Below are 24,879 nucleotides of genomic sequence, written 5' to 3'. Positions count from 1 at the left end.
GGAGCTAATGTTCAATAAGCAGAATAGATAATAATAACCCCTGGTACAGTCCTGAAAACAAAATCATGACGCCGTGTTTACTATTGGACATCCAGTGACAATATTGTTTAAAATCCGGCCGTCAGTAGTAGTTTCATGCGGTCCTTGGGATGAGTGGATGAAAGTAAAATATTTGTAATTGGTAAAATTTGAATATATCAGTGTTAAATATATGAAACAGTTTCGATATAAACAATAATATAAAGTATTGTATAGAGTAAAACTAAAGTTGGAGGGAAAAAAAAAGATTCAGAATGTTTGGTAAAGGAGAAAAACACGAAGAACATACTTCCTGTTAAACCATTTTCACTAAAATTACGATTACGTTTGACGCCCCCTGTGGTGTCTGCTGCAATAACAATTAGATATATAATAATCTTGTTAAACACAATTTTGAGTCATTCTATGAGACGAATTACATTCGATTTTAAAAGTTTTAGACAGTGTTGTAGATCTCTAGATTGATTGTATTTGTGATCTCACCTGGTCTACGGCTCAGACTATGACTGTTGCATCACATGACACAAATGTTACACTTCAATCTCCAAAGAGATTAATTAACGGAGCAGAATGTTGCCGAAGCTTATCGTTGTGTATAGTACGATTTTTTTTTTTTTCTGTCGTCATCTAAATCTGGAAAAGTCTTGACTTTATCCATCTTGGTTTGGACTCTCTCCGGTCTTGAAAGTGTCTCAATATCTCCAAGATAAAAGTCTGATTTTCGTCATTTTTTCGAAGATTAACAACTTTGATCGATTTCCGTTATCTAAAAAATTGGATTTATGTCCATCACTTGGTTTAACATATTCTCCCAAAAACACTGTTCTGGTTATTAAAATGACATTGTTTGTTTATGTCACATCACAGTTAGAGGAAGTTACTGCTGGAAACTACTGAAGGAGCCAAGGTCTCAAGCAGTCAATTTGATATGGTTTACCTTAACCCTTTTATTAGCCATGTAGGGACCATTTAGCTTAACTTTACCACCAATGCTACCCAACTACTGTCCATCATGGATGGATCATCCTCTGAACACTGTCATCAGTGAGTAGAGAAGCAGTTGGAGCACGAATGCTTCTCCCATGATGCAACACTAATAGACTCAGGGACTCATTCATTTCTCGTGCTATAAGGCTGTTTAATTCAAAGTTTGGGGGCAGGAGTGGAGTGAAAAGATGATATTCAATCTTATTCTTTGTCATTTTTCCTTGATCCATGTTCTCCATCTTTAGATTGTGTCATCTTGCACTTTTTGTTGTTGTAAAGAAAGCAGTTTTTTTGGCTTTAAAGACCAATAACGTGTTGTCAATTAGTTCCGGAATAAACATCAATCAATAGTCTGTGTTGCTGTGAGCCGGAAAAACAATTTCCTGAAGGAGACCTCCAGAGTGATTAATAAAGTTCATCTATCTATCCATCTATCATTAAATATACAACAGATAAAATAACTATTCTAAAGGCTGCCGTTTTTCTGAGGTGTCATTTATCACCTCAAAACAGGTTTGTATGTATATTCTGGAAATTAGAATTCAAATTCTGAAAATATCTCATTAATAACAAATATATTTTTACTTATCAACTTTATGACCTTTTTATAAACAGTGAAAATGTAATGTTTTAAAAAAGAAATTGCATCTATAATGTCTAAACTTTGTGTTCTCAGGTTCAAGATGACCTGGAGGCCCCAAAACAAATGTGTGCGTGGTATCCCTTGAGTTATATAAATAAATGTTATTAGGGACTCATGGCTGAGTTGGGAACATATTTTTTAGATAGAAATGGTGAACCAAACAAATAAAACCAAAGCCAAAAAGTAACTTTAAATTGCATAAACAGAACGAGTATTTCAAACCTCCACATTAAACTCTAGCTTCAGGTCAGTTCCCAGTCATTTGAGATTGCTTAAGAAGGCAAATCACGCCCCCCCCTCCTCATCCCCCTCTTCTCAGGTTTCCACCTCCGTCGTTTTCTATCCTCTTCCGTCCCCTTGTCACCGTTCCAATCGCAGCCGGTCGGGATGGATTTCTCCAAAGAAATCCGCAGTGAGGGTCTCGCAGTGGAGCGAGTGAACAATGATTTTTCTTGTTCACAGGTCAACAGTGATCAGGAAAAACATATTTACGATAAGCTTCCGAACAGGAGGGGGAAACTGCATGAAGTTCTAATTCCTAGATAATTATAGTGGGAGCCAATGTGGAGGAAACGACACAGAAGGACAGCCTGTTATCTTGATGGACCGAGCCCCAGGCAGGATCCATCCAAAAATATCCCAAAATGCCAGTGAGAAACAGCCTTCAGAAGCTGAGGAGACACATCATCCATTGAAATGTGTCCGTCAGATACCGTCTCATTAGAGCCCTTTGTTATCCTGACATGAATGCCGACTTGACATGACCAGACAGGTGAAACTAAATTCCCATTTTGCCCGCGGGAAGCAAAGACACACAGGTTTTTTTTTAATGCTTTCGGATTACCAAAAGATCAGAGACCAATATGGCCGGGGAATGTGATCGACCTCGGGGCAGCTGCTCGCAGGAGTGACGGACAAAGAGGGCGGAGAAGAAGAACGGAACAAAAAAAACAAGACAGTTCGGCTTTCACCGCCTTTTGTTTCCCCTCCCGACACTATAGCGAGCGAGAGGTTTTTCCTCCCACACAGTCCAGAGATTGTTGACCGTGTGGGAGACCCATTCACGGTTGTTTCGAGACCCACAAAAGACCGCCAGGTTGCCACACACCACGCCCCCCACCCCGACACACCAGAAGCTCTGGCGATTCACTGGACCTCAGGGGAGATGCTCGCTACTTCAAACTGTCTTCCTGAAGATATACGAGGCCGGCAAGAGTCAACGTCGGTCTGCTAGCGCCGACGTGTTTCTGCCCACTCACAATTACAGCCAACCACTGTTGTGAACCCGCAACACAAGAGCTTCAAACCTTTCTGTTCGCAACATAGTTGTTAGGTGCTCTACTCAGGTGATGCCTGGTCTATATTCCAGACACTTCTAGATACAAACGGTACCCCAGTTAAACCAGGATGAAATGGGTCGTCTGGAATCTGCAGGGAAAGATCTGCTCCACTTCATTTCAAATGATCCCAAGACGGATATGCCATGACTGTACGGTATTCCTTTTTACAGGACCTACAGATGTTACCGTCATCATGACTAGTACAATTGGTAGGAATACTACATTTATAAGGTAAAGGTAAGGTAAAACTTTATTGATCCCTCAGGAGGTCTCCTTCGGGAAATTGTTTTTTCCAGTAGCCAGCAATTTTTCATAAACAATAAAAAATAATACATAAAAAATAAAATAAGAAAAGAACATAAGAGGAAGAACAAGATGACACAATCTAAGTCTAAAGATAAAGACAAAGAACATAGGTCAAAGAAAAACAACAAAGACAAAGGATACAAAGACTAACATGGAACAGAACATCCAGATACTCTCACTCCACTCCTGCCCCCGAACTCAGAATTGTACAATTTAATAGCCCGAGGGATGAATGAGTCCCTGAGTCTATTTGTTTTGCACCTGGGTAGCAGCATTCGTGCACTCATTCTGCTTATACAAGTCATATCAATTAACCACATCCTTTTTTAGCACCACAAAAATTCTCCTTCTACTTTGAACTTATGTGGGTTTACTACTAATTATTATCATCCCTGAAAGGAAACAGGATTCAAGAATATGAAAATATGTTGTGGTTTTAGTGTTGTTAAAAAGAAAAGTATATGTTTTTGTACTGAATGCAAATCTTTTAAATACATCAAAGAAAAAAACGTTCATGCATTAGTTTTTTAGGGCATTTTAAAGCGTGTTCATTTCTGCCATGTGACATTCACAAAGAGAGATGCAGCAATTAGCTAAGCTAAAGGATACAGACTAAAGGTCAAGGGTCAATGACCAACTGGGCCAAAGGGTCAAGTAGTGGTAGACAGCAGGTCACCAGCAGGCAGTGGACGCCCATCGGTATGACACTATGAAGGCAGGGTTTACAAAGCAGCCCTCATGCTGCAAAAGCGTAACGTATCGAACATTAAAATTGGAATTTAAGGGTTTTTAATGTTCGATACGTTACGCTTTTGTGTAACTATCAGTTCACACAATTTTACTTCACAAATGAACTGTCCAGAAATAGTATTTACTTTGTTATTTTACTCAAAAAGTGGTCAAATAAGTTGGAAAGAATATATTTTCCCAGAAAAAAGGCTTAAAATATGTGTTTTCCAGATTTAATATACATTAAAATATATTAAATCTGAGAACTCAGCTTTTTAAAACATCCTTTGATTCCCATTGTTGCAGTGTTTGTACTTTTAATTGAACAAGTGAAAACCCCATTATTCTCATTTTTAAAACAAACGACACATTTCGAGATCGTAGCACAGAAAGTGCCTCGACAAGTGCATGTGGAAAAGTAAAGTGGGAACACTTGGGAACGTCAACTTGTGATTGGAGGCTGCGCAGCTACGGCACAATATCGAAGGCGTGAGAGAGTAAATATTTAATATTTACTATTCTGCATTGTAATAGCCAGAGAGGATGAGAGTCTGGTGTTGATAAACACCAGCATTCACGGGATATCGGAGCTGAGCTTCCTCGATAGTAAAAACCAGCACATTACACAGTCCAAGAACTTCAGTTAATCCAGAGAAAAAAAAGACGCTTTTTCAAATGAAGTCGGGTCAAGTGACTCGGCAGAAGAAAAAAAAAATCACTCTCGAGTTAATTCCCCCAATTAAAAACCAGCATCAAGTCGAAAGGCTTCGGTCAAAGCCAAGAAAAGTCAAATGACAGCCATGTGTGACTGTTGGCTGCAGGACACACTGAGCAGTGGAACAACGTGGCCGACAGATCTTTATCCAAAAATGGCTATTTCCCCCTCAAGCCCCTTAAGATAGTCACGACTGGAACCAGAGCGGTGGCTTCGGTTTCCATCTTGGAGGGGGGCGAGGGCAGGGGGGTGAACAAGGGTTCAGACTATAAGACCTGCTGGAGGCTGATCCTCATCAGGCTGTAAGCTGCAACTTCTCACGGCCTCCATGAAGCTTCGCTGTCAAGACGACCAGATGATATCTTGAGTAGGAGTGTGAGAAAATATCGCAATGTAGTTTTTAACAATACCGTATCGATATTCAACAGCACTAAATTATTTTTTTTAATGCTGGCGTTGGAATCATATTTTATATTTACCATGGTAATTTCATGATTCAATAAAGTTTTTATACTTATTTTTTAAATAACCATTAACTGTGTTGTAATTAAATTAAAATTAAAAGTCGCTACATCCCCCGGATCTTAATAAAATCAGATCTTGTCACGAGAACCTCAAATAAGAGACGATGAAAAGCACAGGTGTAAAAAATAACCTTAAAACTTTGTTTTTCATGAAAATGTATTAATATTCATCGATTGAGCAGTTTCTAATACAAATTATTTTGGGCTTTTTAATCACTTGTATCTGTTTCATAGTTATTTTATTATATACATTTTAATTAATTGTGTATAAAATAAAATAATTGGATTTATAAAGATGTAAATATACAGTGTTTGTTCATTTTTGTGTTGCAAATAAACTTCCAGCCTCTAGATGGCAGCAGTCATTGAGGTCTCCGTAGCTTGAGGAACAATGAAATCCTGTGAGTTCCCGGCAACAACTGAGGATGAGAGGATACAGTGGACTCAAGCAGCTTTTAAACCTGATCTTTGGACATATTTTGGTTCTAAAACAAATTAAAGCAGTTACTACTTTTTCAAAAGTCATGTGGTCTGCAAATTCTACAACACCAGAGTAAAGTACTCGACAATACTACAAATATATCCTCGTTACTACAGTATCACAATAAAGTGAGAGGTATGGAACCGCCAGATTCTTGCCAAAACACATCTATTCTTAAGTATAGTACAAGCCTAGACGGTCACAGAAAAAATATCAGCAACATATGATCATTCGTCAACAATCAATGATTATTAACCAATAAATTAATTGAAATTTTAACTAAATTCAATGTTAAAGAGCATCAAAGCTATTCAAGCTTTGGCTTTTTTACCGTTTTCTGGGGAGGGGCAGGTGCCCAAAAAGCGACAGCCGTGCCTCCTGGGGTGGTCTTTAGTTATTGATTAAAGGGGCAGTGGGGCTCAAAGGCTGCTACACTTGGGTCACGGGGTCAAGGTAGGTAAAAAGGAATGAAGGGGGATGGGTCGAGCAGATCAGTAAATTAAACTGCGGTCCATATGTGTTCGGGGTGGACAGCGGAATGATGAGGGAAGAAGCAGATGCTTAATGGTTAGCATTAGCATAGCTGGTTATATTATATATTTTTTACATTTACCGATCAGGAAATGTAGTTAAAAACAAATCTACGCTCCATTAAAAACAGTTCTCAACACGACAAAAGTCAATATCCTGCCAAAGAATGAACTGTTTGAAATTCAATGTTTTTGGGGGAAAAAAAGAAGAAAAAAGAAGAGTTAAGCAGGAAGTGAAGACAGAGTTTTTTTTCCAGTTATTCTTGGCTCCTTTATATCAAACAACGATTTGTGATTTATCGTGAGTCCGTGAGTTACAAATATGAAATACACGTGTTTGTATTTGATTAATATGACGAAACAACTGTGTCCAACACACTTGGGACATTTTTGTTTGGTTCCTTTACTATACAAACTTTTTTAACAGTATTTTATTCATGTTTTTTACTAATTTCCTAAATTATCCATTGAGTATTTGCTGTAAAGCAACACAAGATGAGAGAGAAATAAGGGGGTCAACACAACATCAAGGCAAGTAGTCATAATATTATAACAGCTCTGTGTCTTAAAGTAATGGTTATTGCTTTTTTCTTTTTTCTTTTTTTTGCATGTTCGAACCAGTATAACATAGAAAAAGTTAGAAACCAATCAATCAAATGAAGACTTTTATGCAACTTTTATTTATTAGTCAGCTTAAGTATTTCTGTTTCTATACAATCGTTCCCACACTTTTTGTTTTAACAAAAATATTCAGTGAGAAAAGAACAACACGCTGAGACCAGCGACTTTGTGGCGACCACAGGACCTCCCTAAACTTGTGACCAGATTGCTGAAGTCCATAAAATCTTTGACACAAAAAAGGAAGTTTTTGGCAGCAGATGTTCCCGAGTGAACAAGAGTTAACAAGAACCTTCACCCACGGTACGTTTGCGCTCGTCTTTGAAGGCTTTCGCTGCCGCTAAACACATAAACGGCTTACAAATGAATCTGTGCTACAGACACAGATTAAAACAAGTCAACCAAGTTGGAGCTTATGACCGCCTTCCCTTACTCCTCCGTGACCTCATGCAGCGTTTCCCCATCCCCCAATCTCCTGGTGTTTAATCCAGACCTACAGGGTGGCAGACCGCGAGTGTGGCCTGATGGTCACACTGCGTCTGTCTGCCTTCCTGCATGTCCATCTGCTGGAACACTCCTGGGAATTTCTTCCAAAAAAAAAAAGAGTAACAAACCCAAAGAAACTCTTTCTTAAAGTCAACTTCCCGACCTTCTGTCTACTTTCTCTGCGAATCCAATCCCATTCCATTAACACCCTGTACCTTGGCATCAGGGCGTAGAGTTCAGCGACACATGGAATCCAATCAAGCTCATTAACTGATGCGTATTCCCGACAACTCTGCTCAGAGAAGGATCTTAAGGTTCTTAAGTCTAACCACAGGAAGAGGCAGCGTACAGGGTAAGTAAGTAAGTAAGTAATATTTATTTATATAGCGCTTTTCGAGACCAGGGTCACAAAGCGCTTAAACAATCAAAACAATACTCAAAAAAGTAAATACTTTAAAAATCAAGATAATACTGAGAACAACACAGGAGTTCCAGAAAATCAATGAAAAGCCTGAACAAATAGAAAAGTCTTAAGATTTTTCTTAAAGGAGTCAGTAGATCCATCAAGCGCAAAGAGAGAGGAAGATCGTTTCAAAGCTACAGCCTGAAAAGATTTCTCTCCTCTGGTCCTGAGCCGTGTGCGTGGAACCATCAGTAGATTCTGATCCACAGACCTCAGAGCCCGAGCTGGGGTATAAGGCTGGATCAGGCATATATTGGAAAAGATATTTCACAACTACGACGGTTCTTTCTTTGACACTCACAGAAATGGTGTGCCCAATAGTGACGCATGCCTGGTCTAATCACTAACTAATTTTAAAATAAGATAAATTAAATATTATTTAATGCAGTGGTCCCATACATGTTCATAAGGAATTATTAACCCGAGATCAAGAAAGAAAAACATGTTTTAATTGGTCAAAAGACTCTGAAAGATGTTTTATTTTAAAAAATACACTTTTTTTCTGTCATGAAAACACTACTAAAAAGGTGGCATTGACTTTTACCATCATCTACTTTACTAGCATTCGTTTTTCTACTGTCGTGTTATTTTCTTTTGCTGGATTTTCTGGTCTGAGAAACCGATGTCTAAACAAAACCAGTCTGTGGTACAGAAAAGGTTAGGGATAGTATTTTTCTCAAATATTTATCTGTTCAGTTAAAAATATAACAACCTTTTTTTGGTTCTTCATCCATTCTTTTCTCAGCTTCCATTAATCAACTCAATGACAAACCCTGAAGCTCGACCAATCACAGCGGAGTGGTCGTGGTTATGGTAAAGCTTTCAGTGGGCGGGGCTTTAGCATGTTTTCTAATGTAAATATTTCAATGAAAAGAGGGTTTTGTACAAACAGACACATACTGTTGATACAATAGAGGTCCAAGATGTATTTTAGAGACTTAAATCAAAACTTAAGTTGCCTTTTCAACTAAAAATAGAACAAGAAAATAGTTTATTGGTTGCCCATGAAGCAACTCAAAGCAGTTTGATGAGCCTCGACCGGTGGTGGGCCCTAATGACCCTCCTCATGTTCCACTGGAAGTGTTGTGTCATGAAAGCAAAACATGCCCACAGCTGACCGCTTCAGCTATGATTGATCCAAGTGCTTCCACTAGGCGCGCCAGGAAGCATCCTTGAAGCGACACTCCACTTTCCCTTTCCACACGGTCGTTCCATTTTTGACACACGGAAACTGCCAACATCCTGTACGGCGGATCCTTCAGACGGGAAGTTAGTTAAATAGATTGAAAAGGTTCTCATTCATCCAGGCCATGGTGATACAAGTGGTTCAAAGGCCAGACAATGGCGTGTTTCACCGCTTGTTCGAGAAGTTTGTTCAGTGACTCAAATGCAAAATGGAGGTAGTTCACATCCAAAAACAAAAGCCAATGTGCAGATATACAATCACGTTTTACGCTGAAACCTAAATGTGTTCTTCTGACAGTATTATACACTTATGAGCGACAAAGAAAATGCAAGCGGATAAAATCCATGGACATGTAATTATATTGGCCAAATAACCCTTTGCCTTGGTGTACAGGTTAGGGAAATGTTAATCCTGATTTAAATGTACTTCTATGTGTTTTAGGCCCTGGTTTGTTGGTCATAGGGTGACATTTTTTGTAGGCACAATGTTGGCCTTTCTGTGTCTGGGCCGGTCTGTGGATGAGATAAAGTTGCATTTCTTTGATGATGAGGTCAGCATCAACCGAGCAGAATAAACCGGTGTGAGGTTACAACTGGAAACAATACACCCAGGTCCACTGCAGCTACAGCACCTATGAAATAGCACCCTTTTGTTGAGTACATATGTATGCAACAGGACCACTGAAAGGGTTTGGTTTGGGGGTATTTTGGGGAGAGTGGGGGCGAAGGAGGGGGTCTGGGCGGAGTTCTAGTGCCCTTTTGTGGCTTTATTGAAAAGCACAGCAGGGATATTGGAGGTTTAGTTGTGCTCAGCAGAGTTTATTAAAACTGCAAAAAGGGTGAGTGACCACAGATGGTGCTGTCAATAACCATTCACCCACTCCCGGCCACTGGTGCACAAACACACTCGGCTGCCACACCCAGTGCCATGCCGATAAGTGGAAAGCGAGGGTAGACATGCACACGTGCAGAGGGAAACAGATGGCAAGTGTGTGAACGGTGTTCTTTAGGAGAGCTGCGTGAGGTGCTGTAATTCCATGAGTCTTCTGACCTCTAACCTCCGTCAACACCTTCACCAAGCAGTGAGGAAGACGGCAACATAGATGCAACAATATTGGAGAATACCTTTTGATAACTATGACCACCACACACAAGTGTCAGTTGTTAACTAATTGGACAGCATTTTATACTAACATTTTTTGTCATTGCAGTTTAAAAAAAAACTTTTTTTTGTTGTTGTATATTCTAAACCTTAGAATGGTCCTTAAAAAAGAGCCTGAGTCCAGTCCACCAAGAAGCTTTATGTTGCCTGAAATGAGCTTGTTGGTACAAAAGACATTATTATGACCGCCAAAGATCAGTGTATAAGACTCGGTTATTCAACCATTTACTTGCAGATGCTATTCAAGGGCAACTAACCTGTCGATTCAAGTGTGTCTTAAATAGATGTTGTACATCTATTGAACTCATCAGTACGTGTCCGTTTGTACAAAACTGTATTTTCATTGAAATATTTACATTAGAAAACATGCATTAGCCCAGCCCACTGAAAACAGATGAGATTAAATCTTGTTTACCGTAACCACACCCACTCTGCTGTGATTGATCAAACATCAAGGTTTGTCACCGCATGTCATTAATCCTGGAAGTCTTCACCTCCATGAGACTTGTTGTATAAACAAAGCGGGCGTAATTACAGCTGGCTGGAAGCCATTATTACGTCTTAATGGACTTTTTCGTCAAGATTTCAGACGGAGGAGAACCTTATAAAGTAATACGTTTAAAACATAGTCATGATGAGAGACTTACTGCATCTTGGAGAGGAATAAGTCAGCATTTGAAACATGAGCGTGAGTCAGGAAAGGTTTTTCCCCCATTAGTTGCCCTTTAAAGTCAAATTAATATGTAAATTTAAAAGAGATATTAGGAAGAAGAAAATAAAAAAATATATAAAGGAACAAACATTGGAGAAAAAAGAAATAGGTATGATTGTTTCAGCCTTGAAATATCATTGTTAAAAGAAGCTATTTAACTAAAAAAAAAACTTAAAATGTAATACATAAAATGTATTCTGTCAGCCAGACTGGATTTTAAATGGTGGCTGAGGTTTACATGCTTGTGACTTTAATGTCTCAGTGTTTGGTCTGTGCAACTATAGAAAGGAAACAAATACATTGATTATGAGCCAACAGACAACTACTTTGCAACGTTAAATGCTTTTCCAAGTAAACATGGTTGAGCTTGTACATTTTTATCTTTAATCAAAAAACCCAGTCGGTCCCTGTATTAACCATTCCACCCAAAGCTGGGCACAACTTTCTACTGAGCCCTCGGAGTCTGATTCCAAGCCAAGATGATGGCAGGTCAAAGGGGTCCAGGGTTTATGACGATCCAAGTGAGGGCGCCCAGATTCACCATGTCCTGCTGTTAATGTTACAACCCCATGGCAATGAGAGAGAAATACAATGTGACATGAAAACCAAGTCTGGGAAAGAGAGGAAGACTTGAAAATGGAAAGGGAGTAAAGCCAGTATGCCTAAATCATGTCTAAGCTGTTGTAAATGACTTAAATGAAGTGCAACTGTTGAGCAGTACAAAGCCAGAAGTCACTCTCATTAGTCAGTCTTATTGATGCTTCTGTATTTTCCAAAACAAGGCCTGCTGCTTGTTGTCAACTCGGGCGTGAACATTAAAATAAAACCGTGCACGTGACTCTTTATGATGTCTTGTTTTTTGTTTTGTTGTTCAGCACATTCAATAGTTTCATACCACATAAGAGGACTAGTACTTTGTCAGAACCGTTACTACAACTTATGGTCAAATTCACATTTCATTTGTAAGAAGTTAATGTGATGTGGTGGAAAAGGAAGAGTTGAGGTTATTCAGTGAGTTAGAAAATGAGTCAGAAAGTGATATTATTTTATAGATAGATGGCTAGTCATTCTTTCTATACAAGTCTGAGGTACTATGTGTAGGAAATGTCTCAAGCCCTACCACACTAGCTGAAAATCCCTAAATATTGCACTCATCTAAAAGTAAAAAGGTTCACTTCATCATCTTCGTTTTATTTTTCAGTCCATTTCAGATAATCAGGAGACATAGATAGACAATAGGTACCTTTTCATACGCATTTAAAAAAACTACTTAAGACTTACTACAACTACAAAGTCAGAATCTTACTTTTCTGATTTTGTAAATCTAATTAAAACTGTAAAACAGAGGCAAAAGCTCTCACTAATAGGACAACATTGTACAAATCTAGATAAACTCTGGTAAACATTATGACATTTTGATAATAATCCATTGGCAGGTCAACATATTGGTGCCAATGTGAGCATTATGACATCATCAAAATTGGCCAATTGATATGACAAACTATACATAAAGGTACTGTTTATATCAGGGGGTTTCAAACTCAATCACACAAGGGACCAAAATCCCTAATCAATGGCGGTCCTGGGGCTGGAAAAATGTGTTACATCAAAGTCCCTTTTCTTTCAAAATCTCTTTTCCTTATTTCAAGTATCTGTATAATTGTTGAAATCCACAATCTATGTTCCCCATCTTATCTTATACACAACATCTGAGTCATATCATATATAATAATTAGAATTTAATTTAAACAACCAAGTGGCGGGCAACTTAAAATAATTTGACGACACGTGATTGACATGTATGCGCTATATTATTTATACTTTATTTGCAAACAACGAAAAAATGATGGCGTTTCCCCAGAAAGAAGTCCTTAAAGGTCAGTTTCATTCCGTTTTTTTGTTGTGGTTTAAATGATTTGTTTAGTTCAACTTCAGGGAGAAATGTGCAAAGATCTATCTTGGCCTGATGACATCTGAAAAAAATGTTTTTAAAGTCCATCGGTATCTATAAAATCTGTGCATCCCCAGTACAGACTGAAGATGAATGCTGATAAACGCTGACAGAACAGAGCACTGAGAAAGAATCGCTCGCTCAGAGACAATAGAGACTGTGATGGTGATAAATGCTGAGTCGATGGCAGATGAACACAGTGCATATGCTGCGTGTCAGAATTAGGCCACAGAACTCCAGGCTACAGATCAATGAGCTTATATAACATGATGCCCCCACATATTATCTACAATACTTTGATTAACCAAAACTGCATTTCCCCTCCTCAAGACCCGACAGTAGACGCTTGTTGTTCTATTTTTTTGGAAACCTTTTTTAGTCTCCGTCGAAACAGAAGCGGCCCGTGGCCAGCACGGATCTACTGCAGATGTGATCCTCGCTCATTATCACTTCAAATGAACGACTCATAAACAGACTTTACAGCTGTGAACTCGAGCCGGAGCAGTATGTGTTGATGGAAGATTCATTTCTGAGACTGAGATGTTCTTACGTCACAGCCCCGAGCTAGAAAGGCTAGTTGTACAAACTGAACTTCATATAATTAACTTATAGCTACAGAGTAAGATACAAACAAAACATAAAATCTCCTTTATTCGCGCTTTAAACAGTGTCATTCCTTCTTGTTACTCCTCAGTGCGTAACTAGTCAGCTCTTGCTTGAAAACATGTTGATATTTTTTGAAGTGTTAATCTGTGGTGGATTGTCAAAAGGTCTGCTGTAAACTGAAGAATTTGGGAGAATTAAAAGCGGTAATTCAGAAATAATGGGAGGAGATTAACCATCAATGGTGAGTAAAGCTTGTGGTGAACTTGCCAGCCTGGATTACGACTTCACCGCGCGCTAACGGCAACAGGACTTAATGTTACTTGTAATTATTTATACTTTATTGATTTCTGTTAATGGCTTTGAAAACCTCCGGTATTTAATGATACAAAGTTGATATGTTGAAGTTGCGTTAGACAGGAGTGGCCAATCGTCTGACTACTTCATCCACAAACTTCACCACAAGTTGTCTCTTGGATGTCTTTGTCATTTCTAGTATATCCCGATACAAAGTTACCACTTCTAACTGCTTTTTGATTATGTGTTGAAACTACTACTGTTGAAGGCATTAGATACAGCTGAAGAAAACCACCAACAATTATCTTAATGTCCGTACATTAGGATAATTGTTGGCGCACCTCAATATGAACCCCACTATATGTAAAAAGAAAAAATATTTGTACTTATATAAGCCAGTCTATGGTATAATATAAATATTATATTTTTATTTAAGTATATATAAATATTTTTCCCTAAAAGTCCTCATAACACAGCAGTAAGATGAAGATTTCTTGTCACCAATGGCCCTTGTTATGTCTTTTTTTTATGCTTTATTTACTCTACACAACTTGCTAAAGGTAGTTTTCTAGGAGCATTAACTGTTATTATTATAATTATTATTCTGTTTCTATTATTTCTGTTTTTCTTTAGTTATATACAGTACATTTCTTTTTTTATGAAAAGTTTTACATAATCGGCACGGTTTTAATTATTTAACTTTATATGATTTTCTTTAAAGTTTTTCTATCATATTTTGGTTTTACGCTTCCCTCGGCGGCCCCTTACGACGGCCACAACACAGGGTGTGGACCCTGATGAAATCAAATTGCCCACCCCTGCTTTTAAAGGCTTTTTGAGTTTGATTTTGTCCTTTACGCTGCCGTCTCTACCATCTCACGATCAACTTATACAGCATCTCTATTTCATGTTCACTCTGACTTCTACATACCTGTCTTGCTATTGCACATGAGAGCGCCTCACAACCCACCATAATCCATAGATTAGCCGCATCTCAGTATAAGCCATAGGGCTCAAAGCATGTCAGGTTGTAAACATTTCTTTAAAAAAACGGGGAAAACAGAACCTCCTGGAGGAGCTTAACATGTATATATGTAATCTTATTGGAACAAAACCTTTGGGAAAAAAAGGTCTAGTTTATGTTCATGACAACAGAAGCTCCTCCAGTGTTCAGGCCGCCTCAGGCTGAGAGACAAACGGAAAAAAAACAACCTGCGCACAACAAAAAAACAAAAATTCTCAACAGACAAAGATTCCAGATGGGGAAAATAAAAAATAAGAAAGTTAATCAAGCCGAGCCGACCCTCGGGTTATTTATAAAACAGCTGCAGTCTCGAAGCCAAACATGGAGACGCAACATTTTATTTCTTTTTCAACATGCTATTTTAAGTGCTGCTGCATAAGGTTGTTATTACTCCGATGCGATCTGTATGACGACCTGAAGCTCGTCCCCCGACATGACTATGCCTCTATAATAAAACCCTTAGTCATCCTCAAAGAGAGACGACGGCCGTGCATTACTTGCAAATGAGAGCTCAGTCACATGCAATTCCTGAAGCGGCGTCAACCCCCGACAAGCCTCCCCAACCCCCCCCCAATCTCTTCTTGTGTACGAAGGTTAGCTTGAATAGGTGGTATTTGAGCATCCCAAGTGCTGTGAGAGCCCACTGGCTCCGGGCCAGATCCCCATGGTAACCCCCGGGGCAGCCAACTGCTGTTGGAATGATCTGCCGTACATGGCAGGACTTTTGGGAGACCGGAGAAGTTTCGTGCGACGTCATCCGGTGCCTTGCTCAACGGCAGTTTGCAAGCGGCAGAAGAAGGCGACACAGGTGTGCTGCCCAGACTGCTGGGACACAAGTATGGAATATGATCCTTTTACAGACTCACTCCTGCTCTTCCTAAAAAAAACCTTTTCTTGGATCAATAAACAAAAGCATGTGCTTTGATTTAGAAGCGTATTATCTAAGACATGCCATTCTGTAAGACAAATATGACTTGCATAAAAAAAAGAATTCCCACCTTAAGTTCCTGTTCCTGATATTAGCATCATTTCTGTCATGACTTTCTTTTTAAAACTCAACTTTATTTATAGAGTACTTAAAAAACAAATGCAGTCAAGACAAAGTTCTGCACCATAACATAAAACGTAAGCACAAAAGTTCAAACCCTGGAATTATACAATAAAACAAATAAAATGCGGAGTAAAACGCCAGGGAATAAAAATGGGTTTAAAGACTAGTCAGAGTCAGAAACTTGTACTGCTAGTGTCGTAAACACAACATCGGAGTTTCTGTGGCGGTATTACGGAATAAAATAATGAATTCAGACAAAAATCAATAAGTTTAATTCTATTGTAAAAAAAAAATAAAAAAAATAAAAGGTTTCTTGTTTAATTGGAGATTTTAATCATTTTAATCTTTAACATAAATACATTTCGAAGGGTGCTAGAATGTATGAATGGAGCTAGCACTGTTAGCCACTTGCTAAGCTAGCAAGTTTGACACTATTTGTTTCACTCAATAATAAAAAGCTTCATGTCAATTTCGTCTTAAAGTTATACTTTTGTTATAATTACGATTTTGGACATGAATCAGGCACACAGTGGAGACACTTTTTTGTAATAAAATCTATTCTCTTGCTTTAATAAATAGCCTAAAGTTAGCTACTACTTTCAACTTCAGTTTAGAACTTTCTTTCCTTCACACGTAAAAATGGTTCACATTTCTTTTAGACTTTAAAAAAATTTGATCTCAGTTAAGTCTACCACTCAAAATATTTGGCAAAATGTGGCCCCGGGGGGCGACATGTGGCCATTTGACCATATTTATGTGGCCCCCTGGTCAAAACTCATGTAGAGACTATTTTATTTGTATCTATTTCTGTTATTCATGTCTAGTCTAGGGTTCTTTCATTTTGGACTTTTGCCATTTTAACAAGTATTTATTATATAAAATAATATTTGGGAAGAATACCGTTTAGCATATTTGGCTTGATTTGTCACTTATTTTGTTTGTTCACCATAGTTGGGTGAAAATAAATATATGTTAAATTGGATAAAAAATGTATACATTTTAAAGTTGCCTAAAACATTAAAAATAAAAAAAAACTTCAACTTTCAAAATAGATAATCCTCTTATAATCAAAGTAAATCTAAAAATATTAGATTAGATTACTGTGAGGTACATTTATCTTTTATGAGCTCTCAAAATATAAGTTTTAAGCATAAAATGTGAATTATTTTATTTTGTACTCCCACAACAACAACAACAACAAAAATCTATAACGTGTCTGGCAATGAAAGCTTGATATTTTACTTATTATATACGTTTCCATTTCTTAGTTTTGCAAGACGCCACTGTAGAAATGTGGCCCCTGAGGAAATTCAATCGATTTTTATTTAGTCTTAGTTCATGAGTCACGTGACAGTGTTCGTCCACAGGTGACCCAGTCCAACTAATCGCGACAATCCACGCAGAGATTCGTCGATGATCGACTCGATTGTTGGAATTTCCAACACATTATTTCATCAAATAAGTCCAAAAAGCAAGAGTGAAGTTGAGATCCCAGGACTCAGGTATGGATCTTTAACCCTCAACCCCCCGGACTATGACTCACTCGCTCCTCCAGGGATGAACCCCATGGATCCGTTTAAAGCACATTTTTTTTTATTTGCTTGTTGCTTACCTTTCACTTGGCTCTCGTAATCGGCGATGATCTCTTTATCCTTCTTGAACCGCGGCGAGGACATTTTTTTTTTCTCTCCCCCCCCCTCCTCCTCGAGCTGGACTTGTATCCGGAGTAAACTTCTGGTCGTCAACAAGATCCTGGACTCATCACAGGAGGTGAAACACGAAGACTTGGAGAAGCTCAAGATGAACGTTTAGTTCATGCTTTCCTTCCTTCTTCTCCCCGGCGAGGTATCTCCAGGGTGGAAGGAGGGTGGAAGAAAAAAAAAAAGAGGGGGATGATCCGGTCCACAGCAGCAACAGTAGAGGAAGAGAAGAATCCAAGCAAGTTTGCGGGGCTCTGCAAAAAAAAAAAAGTAGCGACCCAGCCCAGTGTGCGTCGACGACAGTGCGCGTGTTCCTCGGATCTATCCAGTCAGACCTCACACTAGCATGGACTTCCTTCCAGCTCTCTCTCCCTCGACAGTTTCTCTCCCTCAACTCCCAGCAGCGAGGCAGGCAGGCAGGGCAGAGGGAGGGACCACAGTCCGCTAGTGGACACTCCTGGACCCGCACCCTCACCCCCGAGTTTTTACATTGACTAGAACACTTCATTTTAAATAGTGTATTTATATTAATATATATTCATTTTCCAAAGCTCATAAACCTAGGTTTGGAATAAACATCTGGTCACTTGCTTCTAACTTTATAAACAGTCTGACATAAACTTAAACCATGTCACAAAAAGTTTGCCCAATTTATTACCTTTTTAGAATCAGAAAGTAATACTTTAAACAAAACACATGTTTTTTTTGGCGGAATAAAACAATGAAATAAACAGTTATAAATAATTAAACACTAAATATGAGTATAGGGTTTTTTGTTTTCGTGAGTATGAGTTAAATAAAATAAAATATATGGTGTATAAAATAATGTTTTTGCATACTTATTATTAATCTTTAAAAATGGTTGAGGTTTCTTTAAAGGATTCTTTTTAATCGTTCATTTTATTTTTTGAGCTTCTCTCCACTACTTGTGATTAATGATGATTGATTGATCTATTGACTCCTTTAAGAAACATCTTAAGACGTTTTTATTTGTTCAGGCTTTCCCTTGATTTTCTGGAACTCCTGTTGTGTTATCAGTTTTTATCTTGATCTTTAAAATATATACTTTTTTGAGTATTGTTTTGATTGTTTAAGCGCTTTGTGACCCTGGTCTGGAAAAGCGCTATATAAATAAATATTACTTACTTACTTACTTACTTTTTTAGAATCAGAAAGTAATACTGATAGTGTTTTAAACAAAACACATGTTTTTTTTGGCGGAATAAAACAATGAAATAAACAGAAATAAATAATTAAACACTTAATATGAGTATAGGGTTTTTTGTTTTCGTGAGTATGAGTTAAATAAAATAAAATATATGGTTTATAAAATAATGTTTTTGCATACTTATTACTATACAATTAACCTTTAAAAATGGTTGAGGTTTCTTTAAAGGATTTTTTTTAATCGTTCATATTAGTTTTTGAGCTTCTCTCCACTACTTGTGATTAATGATGATTGATTGATCTATTGACTCCTTTAAGAAACATCTTAAGACGTTTTTATTTGTTCAGGCTTTCCCTTGATTTTCTGGAACTCCTGTTGTGTTATCAATTTTATCTTGCCCTTTAAAGTATATACTTTATTGAATATTGTTTTGATTGTTTAAGCGCTTTGTGACCCTGGTCTGGAAAAGCGCTATACCACAAAAAATACTTACTTACTTACTTACTTTTGGGCGAGAGGACGGGGGACACTCTGGACAGCACACCATATTCAATTTCCATGTAGATAAATTAATCCAAAATTCAATATATGTAAACAATTATATCTATCGAAATAGTTCAGAGTCGAAGTAGGTGTGCAATCCATTCTATGTGGCTGCAGGTTGTTGGTTCAAATTAAAGAAGATGTTAATGTTAATAATGGTGAACTATGAACATGTCAGGGTTTAACATAAGGTAAGGTAAGGTAAGGTAAAACTTTATTGATTGATATTGTTTTAATTGTTTTAAAATAAGTTTAACAAAGAGTTTTCATGTCAACGATCAAAGTAAACACAGATAACAAACTGCGTAAGGTCAAAATAATACTGTGAATACTATAAATATACTATATACACAATACATCACTTTACTACAATTGTATTACTAGTACAGCTCTACATTTACCATGTTAAAGTTCTTGGTGATTTTTATATATTTTTCCATCTGTTCTTTTTAATGTTTTTTCAATTTTCAGAAAAATAAAATGTTGCAAACTTATTTTATGGCATAAAGTCTTTGAAAGACTTTATTTTTAATTAAAAATATATATTAAATTAACTTTTAACTATAATAGAATAATGTACAATCAAATGTATTCACTTTTTTTTGTTTTTAAAGTTAAAGTCCAGTAAAGAGTTCATGTAAAGCCCAGGCATCAACTCAAAACTGAACCTAGAATTCAAAATAAGTCTTTAATAGGCAAACAAAGCTTGTGGCCTGAAATTATCTTTCAAACATACAATTGAATAATTCATTTTCTTAAAACAAGATATTACTTTGTGCAGAAAATGCTAAGCATGATTTCTACAAAAAACTAAAATACATCCAAATTCCTTGTTTAGTAATAGGTTTAAGTTGGAATAAGAACATTTTTAGGACCTGATCCATTTCACCATTAGGTCAACAGATGTTTATACCCTTAAGATGAAAATACAAACCCAATTAACCCTTTAATATTATTTTAATAAAAGTCCAATATAAATATTTTTAAAAAATAGACAATGAATTCATAGTAAAGTGTTGAACACAAATGTTGAGGGAACATCTTGCTGTATTATGAATAATTATAATTAGAAAGTAATTTCATATAAACAACAGTGAGCCTAATTCACTCTAAATAAACAGTCAAACAGTGTAATTTATTTTCTCAATTTTATATACTATAAATACACATATTTAAAAGCCTTTATCCAACACATTCGATCAGCAGTAACAATACAAGTAGCTTACATGTAGTTCCTTCCAGCATCTTTAATGTAGTCTGAAGTATGAATTATTCTCGTCATTCAAACATACAGTAAATGTATATTGATAATGTTACAGCTGATCGGTACACACCGAGTGCTTTCACATTAACGGCCCAAGTAAAGGAGTGCATGTTTTAATCATTAAATAAAGTAAATGCCATGACTTTAAATTGAAAAAAAAAGCCAAACATGGGTAGAAAATAAATGAGTGTGCACTTAGCGCCCTCTGCATGCTACACGACACAAACACAGCCGCTGACTCAACCTCACATTTTGTATTGCACTGTCCACAGTATCCATGCAGCACTGAAAAATAAATAAAACATACTTATGAATGATTCAACTCATGCCACAAAACAACATCCATGTTCAACTCTGAACAACACAACTGATGGATGCACCTTTTTTTTTCTCCTCACATAAGGCAACACGATTCTATCAGTCTACTTCTAACACTGAGCTCATAAGAATCTAAACGGTTCGCAAACCGTAATAGAAAATACAAAAGTAGTTTTCATCATGACGTTGTAAACATTAAAAAGAATAGGTATGAATCGCCACAGTAGATTTGGATTGATCTTTTGTGGCCTCGCTCAAAACATCGATGTAATAATCGGCACATCACCATGTTCACGACACCACAAGGCAACCACACGAATGGTAATGTTAAATGTTACTTAAGCACCGCTTTTAAAGAAGTTTTCCTCTAGAACCTCAGTGAAGCGCTCCTTCATCTGCTGACGGAACCCGGCGTACCACTCTAGCAACCGTCTCCTCCTGTCCACCCGCTGCTCCTGACTCATGCCTCGCTCCCTCGCCAAGATCGCAGGCAGTTCCTTCCAGTCGCTGACGAAGATAAAAGGCGCTCCGGCTGCTTTTAAGAGCCGGAGAGGTGAGCTGGGTCCGGACGCACAGGTCCCCGGGGTCAACACGTCTTCCACCACGGGCACCGAGCCGTAAGAGCAAGCCTCGTAGATCCGGTAGCATTCAGTGTTGATTCCGACGGGGCAGAGCGTGAGCTCGCTCTGGGCCAGAGCGGTCTGATACTTGCCCAGACTGTCGGCGGTCTCCTGAGGAAGCCACCTGAGGAGAGATGGAGAGCATGACATAAAATAAAATGATAAAACTATCCCTTTAAGATATCATAGAGGAACATTTTTATTAGGGGTGCACCAGCAACTAATGTCAAACTTCAACTCTCCTGACTCACTCATGTTTCAAATGTTGAAGTCTTCCTCTCCAAGATAAAGTAAGTCTCTTATCATGACCATGTTTTGAAGTTGTTACTTCATAAAGTTCTCAATCGTCTCAAATCCGGGCAAACAAGAGGTTACGAGAGTCTAACAATGGCTTTACGTCTTCTCCAGCCAACTGTAATCACTCCCTGCTTTGTTTATACAATGAGTCCCTTGGAGGTGGAGACTTCCTGGATTGATGACGCTTGAACAATCACAGCGGAGTGGCTGTGGTTATAGTATACAAGATTTCATCTCTGTTTTCAGTCTTCAGCACATTTTCTAATGTAAATATTTAAATCAAAAGAGTTTTGTACAGAAACATACTGATGAGTTCAATAGAGTCCAAGATCTAGTTATGCAACACATTAGTTGCTCTCTAGAGAAAAACAATATCGGTCCACTCTTGATGCAAGGCCTGTCACATGTAAATCACGTATTCAATTATGTACACAGAACACAGAAAACAAATGGCTTTTCTAAACCTATGGCGATCTAATTTTTCCACCAACAGTTTGTTTTTAATCATTTATGTTAATTGAAGTTGAACCTACACATAAATGTTAACTTACACTTGCACTTTTATTGAGAGAAAATACTTTGCAATTCAGAAATTTACAAATCTTTCAGCAGTGTGGTTAACTGTAGTTTGAAAAGGATGTTTTATTTTTAACTCCAATTATACTAAAATTGTTCATTGTTAAAATGTCAGAGCCAAATAAATACATTCATGTTGTTATTTAAATCTTTCTTTGAAGCATTTGAACCATTTCAATGCCTTGATTTTATTGAGGTTATAGCACATTAATAGCCATAAATAGATTATATTAATAATTATTTTCAGTTTTCAGTTTTGGTGAGGAATTTCCCAACATTTTTATTTTTTGTATGTCTCTAAGCGAGTGTCTGTTGTACGTTACGGGGCAGTAAAGAAATCATCTACTCAATTGGTTCATGGGGCACATTAAAAAGGTTACGTCAATATGAACTTATGCTATGGTAAGAAAAGTGGAAATGAAAGTTTGGTATAAGTATACATTACGTTTAGAGTACTTACTTGTCTCTCGTGGTTGTAATGCACTCTTTATCAAGTCCAGGTTGCTTCAGGATCTGCATGAGAGTTTCTCTCGAGGAATTTTTGTAAACTGTTCCGAGGAAGTTGCAGAGGTGAGGTCTGGTTGAGGTGATCATCTGAGCGTTGGGTCTGACCATTGGAAACTGCCTGTAACTGCATGAAGAAAAGTCATCAAGATGATCAGCACAGAGATCGAAAGACCAATAATTAAAGAACATACGTGGCAACACCAAGAGGCCACTGAAAGACATCTCTGTCATTGATCCAGGGGCTGTCGTACACCACAAACAGCAGATTTATAAATCCCCCATTTCTCTTCAAGTACGGGCCGATCCAGTTGTTGTTGCAGTGCTCGTTGCCTAGCAGGACCACCGCCACGTGAGACACGCTGCGCGAAAACACCAGCGCTTGAACATGCTCCAACCACCTGGTGGAGTAGGCCACTTTCTGCTGCTCACGCCCATTAAGAACCAGGACCAGGCTTTTCATATCCAGAGGGACATGACCCTGAACCACAGCTGGACCTGTGTAGAAACTACAGAGTTGGGGTACAAATTTAGACTTGTATAGACACTTGTCAGGGCATAAGAATATGTGATGCATTACCTGAAATCAATTTTTCCAGAATGAAGTTCTCCTTCTCTCCATTGTGCAATCTTATCTGTGGGGTTTAAAGGTCCCTCTAAAATATGTTCCCAAAGGTACAGCCCTGCAATAAAAAACAAGTGTAGATGTCAACCAGGAAAACAGTGATACCAGCTTCAGTAGAGGCTGCAGATTCTTTCATTTAAAAATGTTACATGATCTTTAATTTCTCCATGAACTGCAGAAATTGAAGTCCAGAAAAATACTCATAAAGTGAGCCTAACTTGCTTGTACAACAGTAACGAAACTGCATATAGGATGTGAAAAATATACTTGTACTTGTAGGGACATTATTATTTTTTTAGATAATTTTTAGATAATTGTTTTAAGAATAATTCTGTAGTCTTGTAGGGATAGGACCGTTTACATTTGGCCCCTTTTTCCATTATATGTGGCCCTTTTGGAAAGAGATTTAAACAGCCCAGTTATACAATATACTTGAAATTTTAATGCAACAGAGGAAGGGATATTATATTTTTCTTTCTACAATGAAAGCTATGCCATTGTATTGTATCATAAATACAAACCACAACATTGTCAAACAAAACAACATCTAGGCTCAGTTTCTATTTATTTTTCACTTGTTTCAAAAATAGTTTTGCAACCACACACAAATATTTAGGTGACATTACCTGTTCTCACTCTTAAAGCATTTGTCAACATTGTATTTGTATGTAACAAGGAAAAAGTCAAAACAGAAAGTAAAGCCTTAACTCAATTTTTTTCGATGATATCTTACCTATGGCGGCTTTCCCCCAAATTTGGACCTTGTTTCTTTTGGGTTTGTCACGTTCAACTTTGTCCATGTGTTTTTTAAAAGCCTCATTTCTTCTGTTCAGTTCAGAGTTGTACTCCACCTGTTCATCCTCCCACGGATTCCAGTCCTGGGCAAGAAACGGAGCAGGACCGCCATTACCCCCTACACCTGCGAACAAGATCCAACCCCCAATGATTAGAGAATAAACATAAAAAATTCAATCCAGAGCTCGAGTTAATTCAGAATAAGTCATTGTGTTATAGATGATAAAAGTGGACTCGCCTCCGGCTCCGTTCTCCTTCTTCACCACTCGGTGAACACGAGAAATCACTTTATTACTAAAGAACACATTATAGGCAGCATACAGAGAAAACGCCACGTATGCAAAAATTATCAAAAGAAAAAGTTTTCTCTTTGACAATTTCATTTTAAGTCTTTTTTCTCCCTTTGTCATGTAACCATTCTGTAGCCAGCCTCCATGTTTGCCACAGGACCCTTGTTTACACGACAATAGAGCTGCCCCAAAGAAGCGCCTGAGCAAAAATTAAAATATTTAAAAAATGAATTATTTACATACTATTTTGATTTTTAAACGTTATTAAAAGAACACTTGTCACCAACTATGTGTTTTTAATATTTACCGAATTTATTTTTTAAAGCGGAACCT

The 24,879-nt window shown here is 37.7% G+C and overlaps 2 protein-coding genes across 4 annotated transcripts in view; both read right to left on the bottom strand.

The window, feature by feature from the left end:
• Positions 1-17,907, bottom strand: part of srgap1a (SLIT-ROBO Rho GTPase activating protein 1a) — a 93,582-nt gene extending 75,675 nt beyond the window's left edge. For all 3 annotated transcript variants that reach the window (XM_087798124.1, XM_087798125.1, XM_087798126.1), the window contains exon 1: positions 17,459-17,907. In XM_087798124.1, the coding sequence (XP_087654250.1) occupies positions 17,459-17,522 (64 nt within the window). In that variant the 5' untranslated portion in view covers positions 17,523-17,907. The remainder of the gene's footprint in view (positions 1-17,458) is intronic.
• A 2,481-nt stretch (positions 17,908-20,388) lies between these two features.
• rxylt1 (ribitol xylosyltransferase 1) lies at positions 20,389-24,693 on the bottom strand. The gene is made up of 6 exons (XM_087798052.1): positions 24,495-24,693; positions 24,195-24,380; positions 23,417-23,519; positions 23,031-23,345; positions 22,793-22,963; positions 20,389-21,583 (listed from the first exon to the last, which is right to left on the bottom strand). Exons 1-6 carry the CDS (start codon positions 24,664-24,666, stop codon positions 21,178-21,180), a joined length of 1,353 nt encoding a protein of 450 aa, XP_087654178.1. The 5' UTR covers positions 24,667-24,693; the 3' UTR covers positions 20,389-21,177.
• Positions 24,694-24,879: the final 186 nt, after the last annotated feature.

Source organism: Callionymus lyra, chromosome 8 (genome assembly GCF_982586985.1).
Source record: "Callionymus lyra chromosome 8, fCalLyr1.hap1.1, whole genome shotgun sequence".
Taxonomy (NCBI): Eukaryota; Metazoa; Chordata; class Actinopteri; order Syngnathiformes; family Callionymidae; genus Callionymus; species Callionymus lyra.
The sequence above is the reverse complement of the archived record's forward strand: the minus strand, read 5'-3'. Positions and strand labels throughout refer to the sequence as shown.

What these genes read in the sequence shown, in the direction of transcription:
- rxylt1 (XM_087798052.1), bottom strand. Translation starts at nt 24,666, where the DNA reads ATGACAAAGGGAGAAAAAAGACTTAAAATGAAATTGTCAAAGAGAAAA. An exon ending in TTGGGGGAAAGCCGCCATAG is followed by an intron (nt 23,520 to 24,194) that starts GTAAGATATCAT and finishes TTTTTATTGCAG; the next exon opens with GGCTGTACCTTTGGGAACAT. An exon ending in ATTACAACCACGAGAGACAA is followed by an intron (nt 21,584 to 22,792) that starts GTAAGTACTCTA and finishes ATCTCTCCTCAG; the next exon opens with GTGGCTTCCTCAGGAGACCG.